Source organism: Giraffa tippelskirchi, chromosome 5 (genome assembly GCF_054371585.1).
Source record: "Giraffa tippelskirchi isolate mGirTip1 chromosome 5, T2T-mGirTip1v1.2.pri, whole genome shotgun sequence".
NCBI lineage: Eukaryota > Metazoa > Chordata > Mammalia > Artiodactyla > Giraffidae > Giraffa > Giraffa tippelskirchi.
The window spans coordinates 162,400,240-162,426,146 of NC_137279.1; the positions used below are offsets into that span (position 1 = coordinate 162,400,240).

The 25,907-nt window shown below is 36.8% G+C and overlaps 1 protein-coding gene across 3 annotated transcripts in view; it reads left to right on the forward strand.

Moving 5' to 3' along the window:
• Positions 1-25,907, forward strand: part of OMA1 (OMA1 zinc metallopeptidase) — an 83,427-nt gene that overhangs the window by 35,437 nt on the left and 22,083 nt on the right. For 2 of the 3 annotated variants that reach the window (XM_081486756.1, XM_081486757.1), the window contains exons 8-9: positions 6,579-6,728; positions 24,154-25,169. In XM_081486756.1, coding sequence (XP_081342882.1) covers positions 6,579-6,728; positions 24,154-24,360 — 357 coding nt within the window. In that variant the 3' untranslated portion in view covers positions 24,361-25,169. Of the gene's footprint in view, positions 1-6,578; positions 6,729-24,153; positions 25,170-25,907 lie in introns of those variants that run through there. The other variant, XM_081486758.1, reaches the window with a different exon arrangement.

The window sequence follows — 25,907 nt, forward strand, 5'->3', positions numbered from 1 at the left end:
GGGAAATGTCAATAGGTAATAAGCAAAATCTCCTTTCATAGCAGGATTGAGAAAATTCAAAAATCTGAACTTTCTGTAAAATGATAGGTTATAGAATCCCAGATTTTTGAAACAGGAAGGAAAACTGGAGATAATCTGATCCATCTTCTCCTTTTACAGATTAGAAAATTAGGGCCAAAAGAGGTGCAGTGATTTGTCCAGGAACATATGTGTGTGCGTGCATGCTAAGTCGTTTCAGTTGTATCCAACTCTGCGATCCTATGGACTGTAGCCCACCAGGCCCCTCTGTCTCTTCAGGCAAGAGTAATGGAGTGGGTTGCCCTATTATGGGCTTCCCAGGTGGTGCTAGTGGTAAAGAACCCGCCTGTCAGTGCAAGAGATGAAGCAGATGCAGGTTCAATCCCTGGGTCAGGAAGATCCCCTGGAGAAGGGCATGGCAACCCACTCCAGTGTTATTGCTGAAGAATCCCATGGACAGAGGAGCCTGGTGGGCTGCAGTCCATAGGGTCGTGGACTGAAGCGACTTCGCGCGCAGTTAGTATTACAGCAAGAGCCAGGGCTAGAATTCAGGTCTCAGTTTTCCAGGTTGGTAATCTGAGCCTTTTACACAGCAAACTGACTATCTTTGTGTCGTATTTGTGTTAAAGTCTTATGGTTTTTAGTGGTTTATTTAAGAAAGAAAAAATAATAAATGAGAACATCTCATTTACTAGGTATGCCATGAAGTAAGTTCCCATAATGCATGTATTATAGATTACATGTTATTTTGAACCTGATTGTTTCACTTAGAGAAATGAGACAAGCTGTTGTGATTTCATTTAATTTTTTTTAGTTGCTATGATTTCAGCACAAGTTTTTGAATCTTATGATAAAACTTTTTAGGATAGATAAAAAATAAATGCATGAAAATTTATTAAAATTATGTAGAACTGACATGTTGACAATCAAAAATGCAGAAAACTTTAAAATGAAATGAATTATAAAATAATGGAAATTCTCATTTTTCCTCTTTGTTAGGGTACATAAAATTGGTTTTGATAAGTCATTTTTTTTTCTTTTTAAGTGAGAGGGATTGGCACGTATTGAGAATAGTTTAGCAATAACCATCCCAGGACTATGTCACATTTAGTTGGAAAAGAGCAGTTTTTAATTATTTACTGGAAAATGTTGTTTAAACAAGAAGTGGGTTATCGGTGAGCTTTAACAAGTGGTATGATATTGGGAAAAGGAACCTGTAGATAAACTGAGACATCCTGGTAGATGATGATGATAATGGTAGTGATGGTAACAATGATGATGGTTTTTGACAACAGTGATAATAGTTCACATTTCTTTATGTATTGCGCATGTTCTGAGTGTTTTTAAATATGCTACCTCTTTTAATCTTCATAGCAACCCTGTGAAGTACAATTATTCTCATTTTTATGGATGCAACTGAGCGATGGAGAAAGCAAGTAACTTGTCAAAGCACTCACAGATAGTAAAGTTTTCCCCTCCTCCTTCTGAAATAGAACTTTTTGATAATATTGGATTGGCCAAAAGTTTTGGTCTGTAAGATGGTATGGAACAACTCGAACAAACTTTTTGGTCAACCCAATACTTTCACCTGCTAGGAACAGTTTTGGACATCTGTCATATTGTCCATAAAATGACCATTTTTGTATGTTTTCAGTTCCTTTAAATCGAATTTTAAAATAGCCTCAGTGTATTCTTCTACATCCAGTTACCCTTCTGCTACAGTCCTTTATGGTGTTATCTCAGATGGCTGTTTTATCTACCACATGTCTATGTAGAATGCAGGGGAGAATGCCAGAATGACTCAGACAGGTGTAGGGTGTTATTGCCATTCCAAAGAAAAATTCAGAACTGCTAGTGTCAGAATTTACCTCTTAGAGAACATGATATCTGGCAGGAGTTTGGTTGGAGAGTCTTGGTGAATAGAAAGAGCAAGATTTAGAGATACTTTTCTTCTGCCCCATTTCTCTTTCTCTCTTCTTCTGGGACTTCTATAATGTATATATTGGTCTGCTGATGGGTAATATCGCATAAATTCCTTAAGCTTTCTTCACTCGATTATTTTTTGTTTGTTTGTTTACTTCTCTGACAAAATTATTTCTAATGCCTTGTCTTCGAGTTCACTGATCCTTTCTGGATCTAGTCTGATGTTGAATCCCTCTACTGAAAATTTTCAGTTTATTTATAGTATTATTCAGTTCCAAGATTTCTTTTTGGTACTCTAGTGATTTCTATCTCTTGGCTGCAATTCATGCATTTCTCCTGACCTGGATGAGCAGCTTTATGATGGCTGGTTTGAATTTTCTATCAGGTAAATCACACATTGGTATCATTAGGGTTGATTTTTGGAGATTTAGCTTGTTCCTTCAGGACTTATTTCCCTGTTTCTTCATTTTTTTTTTTTTGATTTATTCTATTGGTATCTTCACAATGGAGAAAACAACCACTTCTTCCAGTCTTCACAGACTGGCCTCACACAAGAGGAGATCTTTGCTGATCAGCCCAGCCAGAGACTTAGGGTAACCTCTCAAACATTCAGTTCAGTTCAGTCAGTTCAGTTCAGTCACTCAGTCATGTCCGACTCTCTGCGACCCCATGAATTGCAGCATGCCAGGCTTCCCTGTCCATCACCAACTCCTGGAGCTTTCTCAAACTCATGTCCCATGGAGTTGGTGATGCCATCCAGCCATCTCATCCTCTTTCATCCACTTCTCCTCCTGCCCCCAATCCTTCCCAGCATCAGGGTCTTTTCCAATGAGTCAGTTCTTCACATCAGGTGGCCAAAGTATTGGAGTTTCAGCTTCAACATCAGTCCTTCCAGTGAATGTTCAGGACTAATTTCCTTTAGGATGAACTGGTTTGATCTTCTTGCAGTCCAAGGGACTCTCAAGAGTCTTCTCCAATTTCACAGTTCAAAAGCATCATTCTTTATTACTCAGCTCTCTTTATAGTCCAACTCTCACATCCATACATGACTACTGTAAAAACCATTGCTTTGACTGTATGGACCTTTGTCGGTAAAGTAATGTCTCTGCTTTTTAATATGCTGTCTAGGCTTGTCATAGCTTTTATTCCAAGGAGCAAGCGTCTTTTAATTTCATGGCTACAGTCACCATCTGCAGTGATTTTGGAGCCAAAGAAAATAAAGTCTGTCACTGTTATTGTTTTTCCATCTATTTGCCATGAAGTGATGGGTTCAGATACCATGATCTTACTTTTCTGAATGCTGAGTTTTAAGCCAACTTTTTCACTCTCTCTTTCACTTTCATCAAGAGGCTCTATAGTTCCTCTTTACTTTATGCCATAAGGGTGGTGTCATCTGCATATCTGAGGTTATTGATATTTCTGCCTGCAATCTTGATTCCAGCTTGTGCTTCATCGAGTCCAGCATGTCACATAAGGTATTCTGCATATAAGTTAAATAAGCAGGGTGACAATATACAGCTTTGACGTACTCCTTTCCGGATTTGGAACCAGTCCGTTGTTGCATGTCCAGTTCTAACTGTTGCTTCTTGACCTGCATACAGATTTCTCCACAAAAGAGTGGAGCTGGACCTTTATTAACACTGTATACAAAAACTAACTCAGACCTAAGCGTAAGACCTAAAACAAAAACTCTTAGTAAAAAACCACAGGGCAAAACCCTTCACGTTGGTTTTGGTAATGATTTCTTAGATATGACTCCAAAGGCACAAGTGACAAGAGAAAAAGTAGACAAATTGGACTTCATGAAAATTAAAAAAAAAAAAAATTGCATCAAAAGACACCATTCACAGAGTGTTAGTTGCTCTGTTGTGTCCAACTCTTTGTGACCCTATGGACTGTAGCCCACCATGCTCCTCTCTCTGTGGGATTTTCTAGGCTAGAATACTGGAGTGGGTTGCCATTTCCTTCTTCAGGGGATCTTCCCAACCCAGGGATTGAACCTGGGTCTCCTGCATTTCAAGCAGATTCTTTACCACCTGAGCCACCAGGGAAGTCCTATCCCCAGAGTAAAAAGAGATAACTCACAGAATGGGAGGACATATTTGCAAATCATATATCTGATAAGGGATTAATATCTGAATATATAGAGAACTTCTAAAATTCAACAACAAAAAAACCTGATTCAAAAATGGGCAAAAGACTTGAATAGACATTTCTCCAGGGAAGAAATATGTGAATGGCCAATAAGCACATGGAAAGATGTTCAACACCACTGATAATTAGGGAAATGCAAGTTAAAACTACAATGAGATACTACCTGACGTTCATTAGCAAAGCTATTATCAAAATAACATAAAATAACAAGCGTTGGTGAGGATATGAAGAAATTGGATGGAAATGTAAAATGGTCCAGACACCATGGAAATGAGATGTTGGTTTCTGAAAAAATTTAAAAATAAAATTACCATATGATCTGGCAACTTCACTTATGGGTATATTCCCTGGAAGATTGAAAGCTTGGTCTTGAAAAGATATTTGTACACCCATGTTCATAGCAACATTTTTCACAATAGCTAATGTGGAAGCAACCGAAGTACCCACTGACTGTTGAATGGATAAATAAAATGTAGTACATACATACAATGAGATATCATCCAGCCTTAAAAAGGCAGAAAATTCTATAATATGCTGTAACATGGATGAACCTTGAGGACATTATGCCCAGTGAAACACCGGGTGTAAAAAGGCAAATATTGTGTGATTCCATTTATTTGAGGTATTTTAGGAGTAGTCAAATTCATAAAGACAGGAATTGTAATAGTAGTTGCCTGGGGCTGAGGGGAGGGAAGAACGGAGGGTTTTTGTTTAATAGGTATGGAGTTTCAGTTTCACTAGATGAAAAGAGTTATGAGTCTAGTTATGGGTATAGATGACTGTACAACAGTGTGAATGTATTCAGTACCACTGAGCTGTATACTTAAAAGTGGTTAAGATGGTCAAATTTGTTATGTGTATTTTACCACAATAAAAAAAGAATGGTGTTGCTTTAAACATTGAATAAAACTTACTTGAATTTCAGATTATTTTTTCTTTTCATTTTCCGAGTATTTAAAAATGGCTTTAATGGCGTTTATTAAAAATGATGTGGCATAGACGTTGACTGTCTAAATTAGCATACAGTGTTCTTTATTTGTCTTTTTGTGTGTCACAGTTGCACTGTTTTAAGGCTGATAGCACATTAAGGCTTTTGATAGCACATTTTAGTCAATACAGTGTAATTTTTAAAATTGTTTTAATCAAAAGTTAAACTGGTTGGGAAATACAATATAATCACTTTTCTCCCAGCCACTTTTTATAGAAAAAATAAGAAATGTGAAAAAATTGAACAGGTTTATAATATTTACTAAGTCACCTTATGTAGGATTTAGAAAATAAATTTTAGTATAAAATTATATACTTTAATACATTTCAGAAATAAAAGTCTTGCTCCTCCTCCACCATCAAACACCCCATTTACCTCTTAGGGTAGCTACTATTAATGTTTCTTAAATAGCTTTCCAGAAATGATCTATGACTAGATAACTATATGTATATGAGTATATGATGGAATTGTACACACACATACACAAAATCTGTATGTCCCATCTTTTTTTTTAAAAAAGATTCATTTTCTATAAGGTATTTTGAATGGCTTAAATATGTTTTTCAGTAAGTTCAAGGAAAAGTAAATAAATTGATGTGTACATTAAAACTATAACTGTCTTTAACAGAAAACAACAAAATTCTGTAAAGCAATTATCCTCCAATTAAAAAGTAAATAAATTTAAAAAATACATTATTCATACATTCATAAATGTTCACTTCAAGTGGATTGACAAGGCAAATGTAAACAAATGTATTAAAAAGAAAGCATAGAGTAATATCTCTGATTTCAAACTTGTAAAATCCTTTTTAAGCATAAATACAATGAAAGAAATTTATAAAGGAGAAAGTTAAGCTTTGGCCAGAAAAATATCAATAAATAAAACCTATAGTGTAGGTTTAATATCCTTAAAAAAAGATTTCCAAGAGGGAATGACTGATTTTAAATGTAAATGCATGCTAATAGTGGGTGGAATCAAACAGCATAAAAACACTAACTTTTTTCTGGAGTCAACACTTTAATCTTATATTCTAAAATGCAGAACCATTTTTGTAGTAAGATGTAATGCAAATAAAATTGAAATTTCGTATAAAAATGTACTGTCTTTATTTGAGGTCTTCTAATTATTCTGGTGGTATAGATGAAGAGTAAACTTTATTTATTATAGTTTGTTAGCAGATTAGATTTTAAAATCTTTTTATGAAAACCTAAAAATTTTAATTTGTATGGAAGATTTTTGCCCTCAACATATGTTCTTAATATCCATCATACTTCTTGGGAGTGGGATTATTGTGAACATTGTATAGTGGGATGGGCAAGGGAGGAGGATGCTTTACCATATTGTTTTTTTTTTTTTAAAAGCAATGAGCATATTCTACTTTTATTAAAATGATAATGGTAAATGTTTTTAAGAAATGTAATGACATAAGGGTAATTTAAAAATAATATCCCCATTACTAAGCTTATATTGTGCTTTTATTAATTTTGGTTTTAGGCCTGTGTGGACGTCAGAGCCAGTTCAGTGTTTTGGCAGCAGATGGAATTTGCAGAAAGCCTCCATGGTCATCCCAAGTTGCCAGAATGGTTATCTACACACCCTTCTCATGGCAATCGAGCTGAGCACTTGGATAGGCTCATACCTCAGGTGAGCTAACCCTACATAGGGCAAGACTTTATTGTTACTGTATCATTTATTTTTAATACTGTTACTTCTTGTGCCTTGAAAAAGAGCACTAGCCTGTCAACCATTTTTATTACCATCAGTTTTGAAAGGATTTCACTGAAAAGTAAAAAATCCTGCTAGTCCACAAGTCTTGGTGAATAAATTGGTATGTATAGTTGACTTTTCATGATAGTCAAGGTTTAGCATTTTTAGTATCATACTTTTGAATTTTAACTGATTTGGTGAAAGTCTAAAAGTGAAGGTATGTTTTTCATCATACTGATCATAATCTTAGTGATTTAAGCTTATCATTAAAAATACCAGTTAATGAATTGTGTGAAATTTTGGGTTGAGTATTAATTCCAGTAGTGATGCTCTAATTTGTTTTTTTTAGAAAAAAACCCCTTCCGATTAGTTTGCTTTCTGGTTATTTCTTTTAAAAGATAGAATAAAGTATGTGCTGTGTGCTCTTTTTTTTTCTTTGTAGAATTTGTTAATGGACCAAGCTGAAACAGCTTTCTCCCAAGTAGTATTCACTCTCTTCTAAAAATCTTTTGATTTAACATATTCAGAATGTTTTCTGTGCTTTCCACATAGGTACAAAATGAATGTCAGTCATCTGTAAGGCAGGCCACATGCTCTCTTCTGTCTCACTTGCTTAAAAGCAGAATATTCGTTACCAATTTAAGAATTAGTCTTGGGCTAATTGCTAAAGGGATAACACAGCAGATGCAGATACACTATAAAAGTCTCTTTAAATATGACTTCAAATTCAGAAGAACAAACACTGAGAAACCATTATAAGAAAGATGCAAAAGAAATAATACATAGTCTTGATATTTTAAGAAGCTAAAAGTAAAAAATGATTCTTAATATAATAAGGAATATTATTTATCATAAGAAAAGTAGAATACAGTGGTATACATTGTGAAGGAAGAATAACCTTATTACTTGGTGTAATAATAATAACCTTATTTTGGGGGTAAGCCTCTTATTTGGGGTAAGAAACTACCACAAGATTCATTCATTTATTCATGTGATCAACATTTATTAATATTCATTGCTAATGTATCATTCTGTGTTGTATTGTGCTGGGGAGTGAGCAAGGAACAAAACAGCCTCTTGTTTTCTTAGAGCTAACATTCTAGTTAAAGAGTGCAAATAATAAACAAGCAAACAAACATACATATAGTATGTCAAGCAGTTATAAGCACGTTGCAGAAAAACAAAGCGGACGAAAGGTGGGAGAGTGGCCTGGGCAACAGAAGGTATACTAGTCAATGTTCGTTTGTCAAGGAAGACCTTAATACACAGAATCTGGAAAGAAGCAGGGGAGCAAGTCCTGTGGATATCTGGAGGAAGAATCTTCTAGGCTGAGGAAGCAGCAAACGCCCAGGACCAGAAGTGAGACTATGCTTGCTTGGTATATTCAAGGAATAGCAAGACACTGGGGCTGAATGGAGTGAGGGAGGGGAGAATGGTTGAGGTGTGAGGGGTCTTCTAAACCACTGTAAGGTCTTGATTCTTATTTCAAGTGATATGGCAAGCTAAGTGAGGGCTTTGAGCAGAGGAGGCTTGATCCGGCTCAAGTGTTTTATAGTGATCACTGGGTCTCTTTTGTGGACTATAGCAAGGGTGGAATCAGGAAGCCTATTTAAGAGGCTCTTGCAGTTATCCTGGTAAGAGATTATGGAGGCAGAAGAGGGGGAGAGAAATGGTCAGATTTTGGGTGTATTTTGAATGATGACTGGGTTTGTTTTTTTGAGCTTACTTTATGCCTTTTATGAGCACCGGGTCAGCCAGACATAGGTTATTGAGACCTATCCTAAATACATTTCATTTATACTCTTAACTTTAAGGAAAAATGCATGAGAAAGAAAGAGCAGTGAAATTCACTTGATATAATGTGTAGTAGTTATTCACCTTAAAAGACAACATGGGGCTGGGACAGTCAGTTTCATAAGTAGCTGGTCTGTATTGAAGAGCACTGGCTCTGAGAGTCTTCTTAGTGGCACCCCAGACCCAGGAACCTCATCCTACCCTGGGAGTGGCTTAACCTATCTCTAAATCCTTTATAACCATATGGTTTTCTCTTAGAATTTCCTTTGCTTTTTATTTTTGCTTAATGAAATTCTAAAAATACATGGTTTGCTTAAACTGGATAATGAGTTCTACCTAACTTTTATCTGAAGCCTGTCCTAAATCCCAGGTTTTTGTTTCATCATCAGATAACTAAGGATCTTTAAAGAAGTAGTATATGTTCTTTAAATAACTCTTTAAAATAATAATGAATTGAGTAGTGAGTACGAAAAAAAAAAATGGTTGGAGAAACAGATATGTTATTTGGAAGCCAGTGATGAGGAAAAAAATTAAGAGGTATTTTTCTTCTAAAAATAAACTATTCTAGTTCAGAAGCTTAATTTGAAAACCTCATATAATTTCTTGTATTTTCCCCCCCAAGTGATTAAATTCAATTTGAAGGTAATAAAACTCTACTACAATATTGGGAGTAATTCAGTGGTTGAAGTGAAACTGATAGTACAAGAGTATATTGTTAATTAGAATACATAGTCATAATTCAGAGATTGGAATTCCCTACTATCATAGGTCTAATTTCTGTAATGAAAGAAAACGATTCCTCAGGCAGTATATGGAATTATGTGAGTCTGTGTCCTCTTAGAGACTCCCTTTTTTGGGTTAGATTTTCTTTAAGGTTTCTTTCCTACTAAAGTGAGGACAGTGTTGGGTTCCACCTAAAGCTCCTGTCCTTTAACATTTCAGACAGTGATGTACATCTAAAGGGTGGTTGGGAATATTGCAACAGTGTGCAGAGGTGTCTCTGTCAGAGATGAGGATTTCAAAATCACCAGGAAATGGTGGTAGTTGAAGTGGTGAGAGTGAGTGAGTTCACTTAGGAAGTAAGAAAAGGAAAGGCTCTTGGACACTTAGCAGTATTAGGTAGAGTCCATGTTTAATTGGTAGGAGGAAGAGCCTATAGTAGATTAGGTTCGTAGGAAGAGAAAAGACCAAGAAAGTCAGGAAAATGAGGTTCTTTGGTCCTCTGAAAACACAAATCTTGGTAACTTTGATGTTTTAAAATTTAAGTTATTAAAGATTGTGTATTTTTCTTTTTTATTGTTTTCCTATAGATCATTACAGAAGTGTATTGTTTTACCATAGCATATTAATGTTTAAGATGTTTTAAATCTATATTTGATGTATTTTTCAACAAATATCTATTGATTACCTCTTACGTGCTAGATTGTAGGTATTGTAGGTGTTGTGAACAAAATAGATGAAACCCCCTGCCCTCGGGAAGTTTATTTGGCAGTAAAGGGTGAGAGACAGTGAATAGAATAAATTAGTAATATGCAGAATAAATCACCAATATATTGCATGTTAGTCAGTAATAAGTGTAAGGGAGGGAAATAAAGGAGGAATTGTGTATTATCTTGGGCTGCCATAACAAAATCTATAGACTTGGTAGCTTAAGCAACAGAAATTAATTTCTTCACAGATTTGAAGGCTAAAAGTACAAGATCAGGGTTTCTGCCTTAGGCAACAGAAATACACGTTTCTCAATTCTGAGGGCTGGAAGTTCAATAATAAGGTACCGGCCGGTTCAGTTTCTGGTGAGGTCTCTCTTCGTGGCTTGTATACAGCTGTCTTCTCGCTGTGTCCCGCGTGGTATAGAAAGAGTGATTGCTTTTTGTGTCTCTTCCTCTTCTTAGAAGGCACTGTTCTATCACAAAGGTCATACCCTCATGACTTCATCTAAACGTTACCTCCCGGAGGCCCCATCTCTAAATACCGTCACATTTGGAATTAGAGCTTCAACACATGCATTCCAGGATGACATGTTCATTCCATAGCAGATCGGTAATGTGTGAGCAGAGGTAGTCATGGTTGCTGGAATAGCTGTTTGAAATGGGGTTGGGTCAGAGGTTTCACTGGGAAGAAGGTATTTGAAGGAAAACTTGAAATAAGGGAAAGAGTGAGCATTGTATCTTCCTGGGAGGAGGAGCCGTCCAGGCAGAGGGAATAGTAAGTACAAGTCCTTCAGCCGGAGTGAGCCAGCTATATTTGAGGACCAGCAAAGAAACCAATGTAGCTGCTTGGGGTTAAGCAAGGGTAGGTGGAGGGAGCAGGTTTTATAGGCCCACAAAAAAAAAAAAGGGCTAGGTTTTACTCAGAGATAGAGCAGCAGTGGGGGCTTCCCTGGTGGCTCAGTGATACAGAATCTGCCAGCAATGCAGGAGTTGTAGGGGACTCGGGTTCCATCCCTGGGTCAGAAAGATCCCCAGGAGGAGGGCATGGCAACACACTCCAGTATTGCTGCCTGGAGAATCCCATGGACTGAGGAGCTACAGTCCATAGGGTCACACAGAGTTGGACACGACTGAAGAGAGCCTCAGTGGAGTGTTTTGAGCTGAGGACTAGAGGAGTAGCAGGGTCTATGTTGTATTTGAAAAGAGTGTGATCTACAGCTCCTACAAGGCAGTATAATCATGTAATTTTAGAGTGTTTTATTTTAGTATATTGTTCAGAAAATAAACCAGTTCCTTTTTTTTTTGTTTTGTTTCTGAATCAAGCCTCCAAATTGGAAAAAAATGTCCTTGCTTTTTAAAAAAATGTGAATTCTGAGATAATGCATGGGTAAATGCCTAGTTAAATATAGTCCTGTGATCCACTAGTATTTAAAAAGGATAAATAAAGAGTTATAGTAATGATATTATTTGTAGTTAATGATATGGTATGTTACAATTTTATTTACTTGAAATAATCAGTTAAATTTAGGAAACACATATCCCACATATTCCGTTACCATAACAACTTGGGGGAAAAATTGAAGAACAGATGTTATATCAACCTGTTGATGTTTAATAGTATGACAGTTTTTAAATTATAGTTATAATTTTTAAATTTATATATACCATACATAGTCCTTGAAAGAGATACCTTATTTAATTTTTTTTCTGTAAGTATCATTATACTATATGAATAGATGTGAATAAGAGAAATTGTATAATAACCTGGGGTTGAAATTTACTTGAAGGATTTATTTTACAACTGAAAGCATTTATACTAAATTTTTTATATTTCTTCTCTCACCAACTCTCTGTCATCCTTTCCTTGGCATGGAGAAGGGGATAGAGAATAATAAAGTATGTAGGGAAAGCATTTAATTTGGAATTACTAGTTGTCTGGGGTTACGTTATTATAATCATAATTTTGAATAGGATTTATTTTTTAATACTCTTAGAACTTTCAATGTCAGCTTTATTTGTAAACTTTTTTAAATCTTGAGTTTCAAATTTACTACATTTAATTTTTAGGTACGAGAATCACTCAGTGGCAGACCATAAATGCATTCGTTTTAATCTCATTTTATTTCAAATTCTTTAAACTTTCAGGAAGCTGGGGGTTTTAATTCACATGTATATCATTCTTACATATTTATAATTGGGCCAAGTAAATGCATAAATCATTAATATTATACATCTCATAAGGAGAAAATATGAGAGTGTTTAACATTGAAGTGAAATGTCATTGTTGGCCAATGTACACAAACATACACTGTTCACCTTACAGAATTTCATTTTGTCTGACATGAAGAGTGTTGAGGAAAAGGCAAATATCATAGCAGCTACTGTAATTGAATTGGCCTCTGAATCATATAAAACCAGTAAGCCTGACAGTACCATTGTCTAAAACCTTAAAAAAATATTATGGTGCATTTGATGTGTATCTACTTGAGGCTGAAATGAATGGGCTATTAGAAAAAAATTGCTTTTAGGAGGAAAGGGGAGAAAAGTAATGATATTTTTAGAAAAACATGTTTAAAAAATGGAGGTGATTTTTTTCCCCTTGAAATGTCTTGGTTTCTGTTTTCAGAGGAGGCTTTTAACTTAACCATGAGGCTTCTTTGGCATTAATTTTTTCCTGTTCTTTTTCCTTTTTCTTTTTTGAACTCAGTATATTTTTTATGCTTAAGTAATTGCTGTTTTACTTGATATGTAGTACCAGATATAGTTCATTTCCTTTTCTGTGGACAAGTATCGTTTACAATGTTTTAAGTTTTCTACAACTTACAGTGTGGTAGAATAATAGCTCTAAGGCCATGAAAGACAGAGATAATACCCAAAGATGCACTTGATAGGACACCAAATGATCTTTTTCTACCCATTTCAAATTCTTTCACAGTTTTTCTTTGTCTTTGTTTCCTATTGTCTTCTGTTAACCTTTCAAGTAGACACCAGATCAGATCATCCTGTCAGACTAATAAAAAACAAGTTTTTTGGTTATTTTTAAGTAGCCACACATTGTATTGTGTTTTCTGTTGTATTTTCTATTCCTTGAAGTGGTAACTACTATTCTCATTATTTTCTGTTAAAGTTGTTTCTAGTGAGTTTTTGCACATCAATTTTATTGATACTAAAATTTCAGATCTTTTGAAAAGTATATGCTTACCTTCAGAAATTAAGGAAGAGAGTTGGAAATTCAGAGGGTGTAAAGGGACTGCTTTCATTTTTCAGGAAAAATATTTAAACCTCTTATGAGCCATTTAGAATTAAAAGATATTGGTGTAAAATCAAGGTTGAAGTTATAGAAGTGTAAAAATGACAAAGGAAAAGCGAAGATAGAAAAAAACGTTTTTTTTTAAGAAAAGATTTTTAGTTTTTTTTTTGATGGTAAAAATGTAAAAACATATATAAAGATAGAGAGTAATTTGAATAATTTAATGAACCCCCATTTTCATTCACATTCAGCAGTATTAACTTTTTATACATTTGCTTCATTTGCCCCTTCTCTTATTTCTTTCTCCTGAAGTATTTTAATGCAAAACTTATACATGAGGGCTTTCCCTCCTAATACTTCAGTATGCATTTTAGAAAGTAGTACTGTTTTCTTCTGTAATCATACCATTATCATAGCTAAGAAAATTAAGTAATTTCCCCTTAATAAAGTTAAATATCCTTTGTGTACTCAAATATGGTCTGAAAATATAGTTCTATAATTAGTTTATTCAAATCATGATCCAACAAATCCATATAGCATTTCCCTGCTTTGTCCCTTGAGTCTCTGATTTTAGAACAGTCTCCCTGCCCTTTGTTTTGTTTTTAATATGTTATTGATGTGTTGAATAAATCTAGACCCACATTCTAGATTTATCTGATTGCTTCTTTGTGGCCTTGACCAGCTTCTTTCTCTGTATGCTATAAGTGGAAGTTAACTTTTGGCAAGAATATTTTGTAGGTGGTACAGTTATACTTCGTATAGCTTCACATCAGGAGTCTCTTAATTTGGCTGCTCCATGTTCAGTGGTGTCACATTTGATCAGAGGGTTTGGAGGGTGATAGTGTAACTCCTCCTTTGGGAATGTGGTTTTCCCCCTCATAGCCAGCAAGTGATTGTGAGGTGGTGATATGGCACTCTGCCAAAGATCCAGTTCTTCAGCAACATAAGAAGTTTCTTTAATTGAAGAAATAGCCTCCTCTCTCTCAAAAGGCTAAGCTGATTGTGTCTTCAGAAAGTGAAAGTGTTAGTCGCTTCAGTTGTGTTCCACTCTTTGTGACTTTATGGACTGTAGCCCACCAGGCTCCTCTGTCCATGGAATTCTCCAGGCAAGAATACTGGAGTGGGTAGCCATTCCCTTCTCCAGGGCATATTCCCAACTAAGGGATCGAACCCAGTTCTCCTGCATTGCAGGCAGATTCTTTACTGTCTGAGCCATCAGGTAACCCCCGAGTGTCTTTAGGAGGAATCTATCTATGTAGAACAGTGAAGAAGGAACTCAGACCAGCCAAGTCAGCTCTAATGGAACAAAAGATGTTGCAGGCACATTTTTCTCCTATTTAAGAGTAGATTTAAGATGTAGGTAAGCGAGGTTTTTTTTAGAAAAAAATCACAATGATGTTGGGTGCATAAGAGTTGAAAGGAAGATTGGTCACAGATAATTGTATTGATATTTAATGAATAAGTAGTGTCTGAGAGTCCTCAACTAATAATACCACAAAGATCTTCATCTCAACTAAACCCAGCATTAACGACAAAAACTAAAGCCCCCCAAGTGCCCATTTTCCTCGAATAAGATAAGCTTTAAATAATAGAAAAACTAAAAAAAAAAACAAATCTCAGTCTAATTTTAAAAATTTACTTCATCAGAGATGCTTCCCTTGTGGCTCAAGTGGTAAATAATCTGCCTGCCAGTGCAGGGGGAGACTTGGGCTTGATCCCTGGGGCAGGAAGATCCCCCAGAGGAGGAAATGGCAACCCACTCCAGTATTCTTGCCTGAGAAATCCCTCGGACAGAGGAGTCTGGAGTGCTACAGTCCCTGGGGTCACAAAAAAGTTGCACACAGCTTAGCTACTGAGCACATACAGAGGCAGCACCATGTAAAGCTGCAAGATAAGGCTGATTTAGCTGCACTGAAAGTGACAGGAAGAAGAAAGAATGACTTTACAAATGTAAGACACCCCCACTTCAAAAAGTTACTTCCCTTGTGAAGACTGCAGAGTAGCTATTGCAAAGAGCAGAACTGATGCTCCAGAGCGAAGACTCACTGATGCTCGGAGACAGAGCAACATACATAGCACAACCAAATTAAAACACCTGACACTAAAAAAAGTGTTTAAAAAATGGAAGCATATCGAAGACACAGGGAAATCCAGGCTGCATGTAACAGTGATCAGGGTCATTTGTTTTGTCTTTTGACAAGACAAAAGACATTTCTTTGACTTGTTTCTATGTCACATTTTTAATTTAGATAACATTTCTCAGGATAAGTTTTTAGAATCCCAGAGCATCATGCAAGAGAAACCTGACATGAACATACCTAGATACATACATTTATCAAATGTTTGCCCTTCGTTGCAAAGATAGGTTTTTACAAGATGCCATGGTATAAAGAGAAATTTCAAAAACACTTAAAGAGACTTTGGATCTTGTTTTTCAGACTTGGGAGAAGTGTAAGAGTTTAAAGGGGAATGGAACAAAACCAACCAAACAAAAACCAACGGAACGATTACATTTTGCTATGGTATCTAGCCAAACCAACTTTTCTTGCTTTTAAGATGGTGTGTGCTCAGTCACTCAGTCGTGTCTGACTCTTTTTGACTCCATAGACTGTAGCCTACCAGGCTCCTCTGTCCATGGAATTTTTCAGGCAAGAATACTGGAGTGGGTTGTCATTTCCTCCTCCATGGGATCTTCCTGACCCAGGGATCGAATCTGCATGTCCTGCATTGACAGACAGATTCTGTACCACTGCACTGCCTGGGAAACCCCTTTTATGATGAAAGATCCCTTAATAAATGAAACACATACAACAAAGTGTCAGTGAAGTACTCAGTAGCAGTAGTGAACTTTCCAAATCCACTGATGCTTGAGAATTAGATAAAATATATAGTTTAGCTTGCTATTTAGCAATATATAGGATTGTGATTATAGCTTGCACCCTGCTCTTCTTAGAAAACCAAAGACCACGTAAAGGAATTAAGAGAATTGAGTTGAATAGTACAAGAAGAAGATTTAATGGAATTAGAAACTAAATGCTTGGAAATGAATGTTTATTTTCTTTTTGCCTGCGTGCAGGCTCAGTTGCTTCAGTCATGTCCAATTCTTTGCAACCTTGTGGACTCTAGCCCACCAGGCTCCTCTGTCTGTGGGGTTCTCCAGGCAAGAACACTGGAGTGGGTAGCCATTCTCTTCTCCAGAGGATCTTCTCAACCCAGGGATCGAACCTGGGTCTCCTGCATTGCAGGTGGATTCTTTGTCATCTGGCTTCCCAGGTGGCACTAGTAGTAAAGAGCCTGCCTGCCAATGCAAGAGACGTAAAGAGATGCAGGTTTGATCCCTGGGTCAAGAAGATCCCCTGGAGAAGGAAACTGAGATAGCAGTCTCTCCTGGATGTTTAATGAATGTTTTACGTATTTATGTGGAGATCACGCCTCCTTCAAAGGGAAACTTTCTCCTTCCCTCCCTCCATTATAAGATACTTTAATGATAAGTATTTAACACTGAGCCCAGGGTTTCAAAGTTGTTCATATCATAACACCAATTTAGATAAAACACCTGGTGCAGTGCAAGACACATAGAAAATGAATGGTAAATGTTAGTTTCTTTCACTCCTAGTGGAAATCTTAAGGCTGGCTAATCCCATATTTAATGCTAGGTCTTCCATGGGATTCTTAGAACTGTATATTCTTGTTATGTGAATGCATTCCTGCTTTCTCTTAGGCTGTAAAAACTCTTAAGAATGTTTTTCCTATGACATTTATCATAATGATTTATTCATAGCTTGTGTTCTATAAATGTTTGTTTAAAATTCAGCATGCATTTATTAAGTACTATTATGTGCAGTGCATGGAGTTAAATACAGAAAACAAAGTAAGGGAAAAAGCATATTCTAGTTATACAGTAGGAAAGCATTGCTTACTTTAAAAGAGAAGAAGGCATATTTAATAAGATAGATTTGAATTTATAAAAAATAAAAGATGTTGATACCACAAAGCATAATAAAATAACTGTGGAAAGGAAAGTGAAAAAAAGAATGTTTTACCAACATATGTGATAAAAATCTTACTATGCAAAACAGATGAAGACTTGATGAAAATATATGTGGTCTGTAACAGGATTCTGCTTGATAGGTAGAGGAGAAAAACAGTTGACGTGTGAAGAAATACTAATATAAACCTTTATGAAGTATATATAGTTTTTCTAGCAGTTAAGGAAATGTAGCTCAGATGTTGCCGAAGTACATTTTATTCAGTAAAATATTACTCAAGAAACATAATGTGCAAAAAAAAAAAAGGAAAGAAACCACATTAGTACATGTAATGCAGAAGTATAAAAAACAAAAACAACAAAAATAGGTTCTAATTCCTTTTTTCTAAACCTTTTCGCTTTTCCATGTGCTGTGCTCTGCTAAGTGGCTTCAGTCATATCTGACTTTTTGAGACCCTGTAGTCTGTAGCCTGCCAGTCTCCTCTGTCCATGAGATTCTCCAGGCAAGAATACTGGAGTGGGTTGCCATGCCCTCCTCCAGGAGATCTTCCCAATCCAGGGATTGAACCTCGTCTCTTATGTCTCCTGCATTGGCAGACGGGTTCTTTATTGCTAGTGCCACCTGGGATTACTTCCATGCCAGCTTTGAAAAAGATGGATTTGTTTTTAAGACAAATCTTATGTTCATAGCAAAATGGAATGGAAGGTACAATTTCCCATCTACCTCTTGCTTCCATGTGGGCACATCCTCCCCTTGTATCAAAATCCTGCACCAGAATGGTACATTTGTTACAATAGATTAACCTACATTGCCACCATTATTATAGCCCAAAGTCCATAGTTTACATTAGGGTTCACTCTTAGTTGTACATTTGGTGGTGTTTTGACAAATGTATAATATGTATTTATTCTTATAGTACTACATAGTATAGGTTTCATTACCCTAAAAATACTCTTTGCTCTGTCTGTTCATCCTTGTCTCCCTCTTACCCCCTAACAAACAAGGATCTTTTTAGTGTCTCCATAGTTTTGCATTTTTCCAGATGTCATGTATGTAACTGGAATCACACACTGTGTAGCCTTTACAGATTGGCTTTTTTTTTTCTCCTCTTAAAAACATGCATTTAAGGTTTCTCCATGGCTTTTTATGGCTTGAAAATTTTTCTTATTAGTGCTGAATAATATTCTGTTGTCTGCTTGTAACACAGATTATTTATGCATTCACCTACCAAAGGACATCCTGGTTGCTTCCAAGTTTTGGCAATTACAAGTAAATAAACAAATACTAGGCAGTGTTTTGTTTCCTGCCACTCGCTTAACCTCTCTAGGGTTCAGTTTTCTTCTCTGTAAAATTTAATGCATGATTTCTGAGAATTCTGAGGTTTGAAATTGTGTGGTTATCTAGACAGAAATCATGCACTCTTACATGGATTAGGTCAGATATGGTTGTATGCTGATGACGCACTATAAGGTGATAAACCCTTTCTGGTGAAAGCAATCTGGTCCTATATTACAAAAATTACACTCTGTTCTTATGCTTTTGATCAGATCATTTTATTTTGGGGAATCTTCCTTCCCAACTGGAGGTTAGAAAATAACATCTTTTTTATTTTTAAACAAAGATTTTCATAGCAGGGTAACTTATAAAAGCCACATAAAACAAAACTATGGAAACTATTCACAAGCCCAATAATGGGGAAATGCAAAGTGAATTGCTTGAGGGCAGGGATCATGACTGTTGTTCTGATTCCGGTGTACCTAGCACTTTACTCAGTATGGTGTTCTAAGTGTCTGTTGAATGCAAAAGTATTGACTAGAGTAAGGGAAAGAGAAGAGCTTTTACTGAATATAACAGACTATTGGAGATGGTATTCTCTTCTCTTTGTTTGCTTTTTCACATGTCTCATTGTTAAACTCAGCTGTACCACCTGTTACCTGCTGAACCCCACACTTGAGCCTTTACTGACAGCTGGGAAGGCCTTGGGCATGTTATATAGCAGCCGTGCAGACTGGCTTCTCACTTGGAAAGAACATCAGCTTGGTTGTAAAGGAGTTAAAGCAAGAGTAGTATGTCCCAGTTTTGCCAGGACAGTCTCAGTTTGTGCCTAATGTCTTGGTGTAAATCTTACTTTAAAAGCATTTCCTTTCACTCTCAAAGGTATCCTTGTTTGGATAGTAGGTCACTATTTGGCTGAGGGTCTGAATTTCTGTTTACTTTAGTGCTGTAGCTGGGAAACATTGTTTTTCTTTTCTCAGTTCAGTTTAACAAACATTTACTTAACACTGAGTACATACTACATTCTGTTGTATTGTGAGATACAAAGAAAATTCAGACAAGACCTCTGTCACCAAAGAATTTCACTTCAGTGCTTTTTCCTCTCTATTTTGGTAACTCACAGCCTCATTCAGAGTCCGAGTCCTAGACCCAAGCTCTTGCCATGGCCTCAGCCATTTAAAAAGACCCTTTTCTGACTTGCCGCTGGTTGCACGCCCTCCTCTCCTGTGAGACCTAAGGGAATAGTCCCTTTTAAGAACCTGTGGTGACACCACAAGGCACTCTGGTATTTGGGATAATGGAATTCCTCACCCAGATGCTTTGGAGCCTGTTTCCAGGGCCTGTGTGGACCGTTTCACTTGGGCACGCGCACACAAGGTCCCTCCTAGTACCAGGTGGGGGGTGGTGGGAGAAGGGCGTGGACAGCAGGCCAGTGGCAGCAGCCAGGGTAGGCTCCCTGCAACCTTATGGTGAAATTCAAGGATGCCAATCTTGTGTTTGGGCATCAGCATCATTTTGATTGTCTATTCCTCAAAGTAGAACAGAACATTTTTTATGTAGTCATTTTAGATATTTAAATATATAGTGTCTGAGCCTCCATTTGTATTCTTGCCACGGACCCTACAGGTGTCAGAAGCAGGTGCACTCAGAATAAGACCTAGATCCCTTCCCTGACCCGTGAGATCCCACACGATCTGTGCCTGCCACATACCTACTCTGCTGCAGCTCTCCTGGCTTCCTCACTGTCTGGAACATGACTCTCCCATCTCAGGTTCTGGCACTCACTGCCACATTTTGGAATTATCTTATTCTGGATACCCGAGTTACTTCTTCCCTCAGGTCCTGTCCTTTAGGTCTTCCCTCCACCCCTCCAGGTCTTTATTTTATCAGTGAGACCTAGTGAAATGTTCAGTTCAGTTCAGTCGCTCAGTCATATCTGACTCTTTGTGACCCCATGGACTGCAGCACGCCAGGCCTCCCTGTCTATCACCAACTCCCAGAGTTTAGTCAAACTCACATCCATCGAGTCGGTGATGCCATCCAGCCATCTCATCTTCTGTTGTCCCCTTCTCCTCCTGCCTTCAACCTTTCCCAGCGTCAGAGTTTTTTCCAGTGAGTCAGCTCTTCGCATCAGGTACCCAAAGTATTGGAATTTCAGCTTCAGCATCAGTTCTTCCAATGAACATTCAGGACTGATTTCCTTTAGGATTGACTGGTTGGATCTCCTTGCAGTCCAAGGGACTCTCAAGAGTCTTCCAACACCACAGTTCAAAAGCATCAATTCTTCAGTGCTCAGCTTTTTTTTATAGTCCAACTCTCACATCCATACATGACTACTGGAAAAACCATAGCTTTGACTAGATGGACCTTTGTTGGCAAAGTAATGTCTCTGCTTTTTAATATGCTGTCTAGGTTGGTCAAAATTTTTCTTCCAAGGAGCAAGCATCTTTTAATTTAATGGCTGCAATCACCATCTGCAGTGATTTTGGAGCCCCCCAAAATAAAGTCTGTCACTATTTCCATTGTTTCCCCATCTATTTGCCATGAAGTGATGGGACCGGATGCCATGATCTTAGTTTCTGAATGTTGAGTTTTAAGCCAACTTTTTCACTCTATCTTTCACTTTCATCAAGAGGCTCTTGAGTTCTTCTTCGCTTTCTGCCATAAGGGGTGGTGTCATCTGCATATCTGAGGTTATTGATATTTCTCCCAGCAATCTTGATTCCAGCTTATGCTTCATCCATGCCAGCATTTCACTTGATGTACTCTGCATATAAGTTAAAAAAGCAGGGTGACAATATATAGCCTTGACGCACTCCTTTCCCGATTTAGAACCAGTCTGTTGTTCCATGTCCAGTCCTAACTGTTGCTTCTTGACCTGCATACAGATTTCCCAGGAGATAGGTAAGGTGGTCTGATATTCCCATCTCTTTCAGAATTTTCCACAGTTTCTTGTGATCCACACAGTCAAAGGCTTTGTTACAGTCAATAAAACAGAAGGTTTTCTGGAACTCTCTTGCTTTTTCAATGATCCAACAGATGCTGGCAATTTGATCTCTGGTTCCTCTGCCTTTTCTAAATCCAGCTTGAACATTTGGAAGTTCACAGTTCACGTACCGTTGAAGCCTGGCTTGGAGAATTTTGAGCATTACTTTACTAGCATGTGAGATGAGTGCAATTGTGCAGTAGTTTGAGCATTCTTTGGCATTGCCTTTCTTTGGAATTGGAATGAAAACTGACTTTTTCCAGTCCTGTATCCACGGCTGAGTTTTCCAAATTTGCTGGTATATTGAGTGCAGCACTTTCACAGCATTATCTTTTAGGATTTGAAATAGCTCAACTGGAATTCCATCACTTCCACTAGTTTTGTTTGTAGTGATGCTTTTTAAGGCCCATTTGACTTCGCATTCCAGGATGTCTGGTTCTAGGTGAGTGATCACACCATCGTGGTTATCTGGGTAATGAAGATCTTTTTTGTATAGTTCTTTTGTGTGTTCTTGCCACCTCTTCTTAGTATCTTCTGCTTCTGTTAGGTCCATACCATTTCTTTCCTTTATTGTGCCCATCTTTGTATGAAATATTCCCTTGGTATCTCTTATTTTCTTGAAGAGATCTCTAGTCTTTCCCATTCCATTGTTTTCCTCTGTTTCTTTGCATTGATCAGTGAGGAAGGCTTTCTTATCTCTCCTTGCTCTTCTTCGGAACTCTGCATTCAAAGGGGTATATCTTTCTTTTTCTCCTTTACCTTTAGCTTCTCTCCTTTTCTCAACTATTTGTAAGGCCTCCTCAGGCAACCATTTTGTCTTTTTGTATTTCTTTTTCTTGTGGATGGTCTTGATCACTGCCTCCTGTACAATGTCATGAACTTCTGTCCATAGTTCTTCAGGCACTCTGTCTATCAGGTCTAATCCCTTGAATCTGTTTTTCACTTCCACTGTATAATCGGAAGGGATTTGATTTAGGTCATACCCGAATGGTCTAGTGGTTTTCCCTACTTTCTTCAATTTAAGTCTGAATTTGGCAATAAGGAGTTCTGAGGCACGGTCAGCTCCCAGTCTTGTTTTTGCTGACTGTATAGAGCTTCTCCATCTTTGGCTGCAAAGAATATAATCAATCTGATTTCATTATTGACCATCTTGTGATGTCCACGTGTAGAGTCATCTCTTGTGTTATTGGAAGAGAGTGTTTGCTATGACAGTGCATTCTCTTGGCAAAACTCTGTTAGCCTTTGCCCTGCTTTGTTTTGTACTCCAAGGCCAAATTTGCCTGTGACTCCAGGTATTTCTTGACTTCCTACTTTTGCATTCCAGTCCCCTTTAATGAAAAGGACATCTTTTTTGGTTGTTATTTCTAGAAGGTGTGTTAGGTCTTCATAGAACCATTCAACTTCAGCTTCTTCAGCATTACTGGTTGGGACATAGACTTGGATTACTGTGATATTGAATGGTTTGCCTTGGAAATGAACAGAGATCATGCTGTCATTTTTGAGATTGCACCCTAGTACTGCATTTTGGACTCTTTCATTGACTATGAGGGCTACTCCATTTCCTCTAAGGGATTCTTGCTTCTAAGGGATTCTTCTAAGGGATTTTCAAATTCCCTTCCCTGCTTCTCTTCCCTTAATGTGCATCACTATCCAAGATTTAGAAGTGGTAAAAGACTAAACTAATTTTTTCCCTCAAATGTGTTTCTTTCAAAATCCCTTAAGAATCAAGACTTACTTCTTTTAAAAAATTTCTATTTTAGTTTTCATGTTTTAAAGTCATCCATGTACCCACTTTAAAGAAGCACATAGTTCTCTGAGGCTAGTATGTGAAGCAGCAGTCACCCTATCCTGCTTCCAGTTTCAAGGGTAACTGCAACTCTATAAAATGATTCTTTCAGTATTACCTACCATGTCCATGTAACATGCTTATATGGCTACTTCCTAACTTTTCAGTGTTGGTTATTGTATGTTTCTTTTCTCCCATGGAGGATGAGAATTAAGCTCTCCCTGACCACTGTCACATCCTTTGCATACACAGGCATGAATAGAGCTCTCGCCTTTTTGGTTAGATAAAGATAGATTTTTTAAACACTGTAAACACTAATCACAGCTGAGCCATGTGGTATACTATGTTTAATTTTCTTTTCCCTGCAGCATTTTATTTTTCCTGGAGTTAAAAGGTGTTGTGATTTTGATTTGCTTACTTGTCTAGGTTATTAGCATCATTTCCACCCTAGACTGTCCCACTTATGTATATCTTCTTTCAGTGTGTTCACATCTTTTTTTTTTTTTTTCCTCTTGAAAAAAATCTCTCTGAGTCTTCAGATATTTTTGATCTGAATATTATTCTCGGGATTGGCTCGAGTTTGACAAATTGTAGAGATACCTTCAAGAAGCCTTGTTTATCCCCAGCAGAACAGTGGGCAGTCATTGCAGATACAGTTGTTCTTTGCAAATACCTTGTTGTATGAATAAATCATGTAAATATGACTATTTACTATGAATTTACATATGTTCTCTTTTACATGTTGTATTTAAAATCCATTTATTGCCGAAATACACAATGTATTCTTATTTTTCATTGTTTTAATTAATTTATATGTGTGTATATATTTTGTATTGTATTCTTTCTTTATAGGCTCTCAAAATTAGAGAGACCTGTAATTGCCCACCACTTTCTGGACCAGACCCTCGATTACTATTCAAACTCAGCATGAAGAATTTTCTTGAAGCAGAGAAAGAAGACCTAAATATCACTGTTAAACAGAAAATGGATACTCTTCCCATCCAAAACCAGAAGCAAATACCATTAACATATATAGTGGACAAAAGAACTGGCAGCTGAATTAAAATTTATGAGACACAGGATACCTGAAGAGTGCAGCAGTCCTTATCATTTTCATGTAATTTTTAAAAAAATGATGTTTGAAAGGAAAAAAAATGGATACTCAGGGTCAAATCATGTATATTCTAGGTATTATCTAAATTCTTATACTAGGTATTTATTTTTCATGAAATATTGATATATTTAATCAATTTAAAAATATCTTCAGTGAGGAAAATGCCACAGAATAACTTTGTATTACACATTTGTTTTTGAATCTTGATTTTTTTTAATCCACAAAAGTGAACTAGCAGTTATATTTCTTATTTTCTTTGATGTTTTGTTTCATTATCTTGTGGTAACTCAGATGTTAAGGGAGTTGAATCAGGCTGATACCAGTATAAAGATAATTTAACTGATCAACTCTTTTTAACACAGAATATTGAGCCTGTTGTGTATCCTTGTCGTTGGTTCTAGCACTAGATCTCCTTTTTCAGTTCTGAAAATAAAACAGACTAAGAAGTCATCTTGGTGGTTAGCTATCAAACTCAGGAGTTTGGCTGACTATTAAAGATAGCTGACTATTGATGGAGGGTTTCACGCACAGTGAATGAAACTGCTGAATGATAATTTGGTAAATATTAAAGAAATGGTGGAGATGGATTTCTTAGCTCACTGTTTTGTTCAGACATTGTGGTCTCAACTTTTTTGAATATCTCCAGATGTTTAATATCACTGATTGCCCTTTTAAAAAAATGTTATATAATGTTTGATACATGGAAAAGGGTATATAAATCTATAAATTAATAAAACATTATCAACACATTGAAGCTACTGTGTGAGGAGGAGCTTAACTCATTTACTTCATTATTATAGCTTACTAAACTATTCATCCATAATTAAATACTTCCAGAACGCCACTTCTGTGTCTTCTGCCAGCTGTCTGGTGTGAACCTGGGGTCTTTACTGGTCATTTGGTTCAGTGTTTGAGAACAAAAGAGCTAGACATAGACCAGAGGGGTGTTAGGATGGGCTAGAACTGGCAATGTCAGTGTCTGTCACCACATCTAACCAAGAAGAGAAATCCTGTGGCTGCCTCAGTTCCTCTTTTGGCCAACTCTGCCTGGAGCTGTTTGTGACCAGGGATTCTGGGACGTGTAGTTCCACCTAAGTCAAATTGCTGCAGTCCAAATCTGCACGTGTTCCGTTCCCGTACTTGTTTGTTGTATTGTAAACAAGAGACATTCATCATTATTTCTGCTTAGAAAATATCAGAAGAGTTATTCAAGATATCAGAATAGTTTAAAAATAGAGTTTAACTTGATTATGTCATTGTTTTCTTTTTCATTAAACCATATCTTTTATTTTCAAAGCCATGAGATAACTTAAAATAGGAGTAATGTAATCTTACCTTCTGCTGAAAGAAAGAATTCTTTTAATTTGATAAGTAAGTTGAACTTTGAGCTAAAAAAATTTAAAAAATTATCCAGTACAGTGCCATCTAGTGATAAATACTTTCTGGTTGAAGATCACTGCTACATTTTACTTCTTGATAAATCAAGAACTTC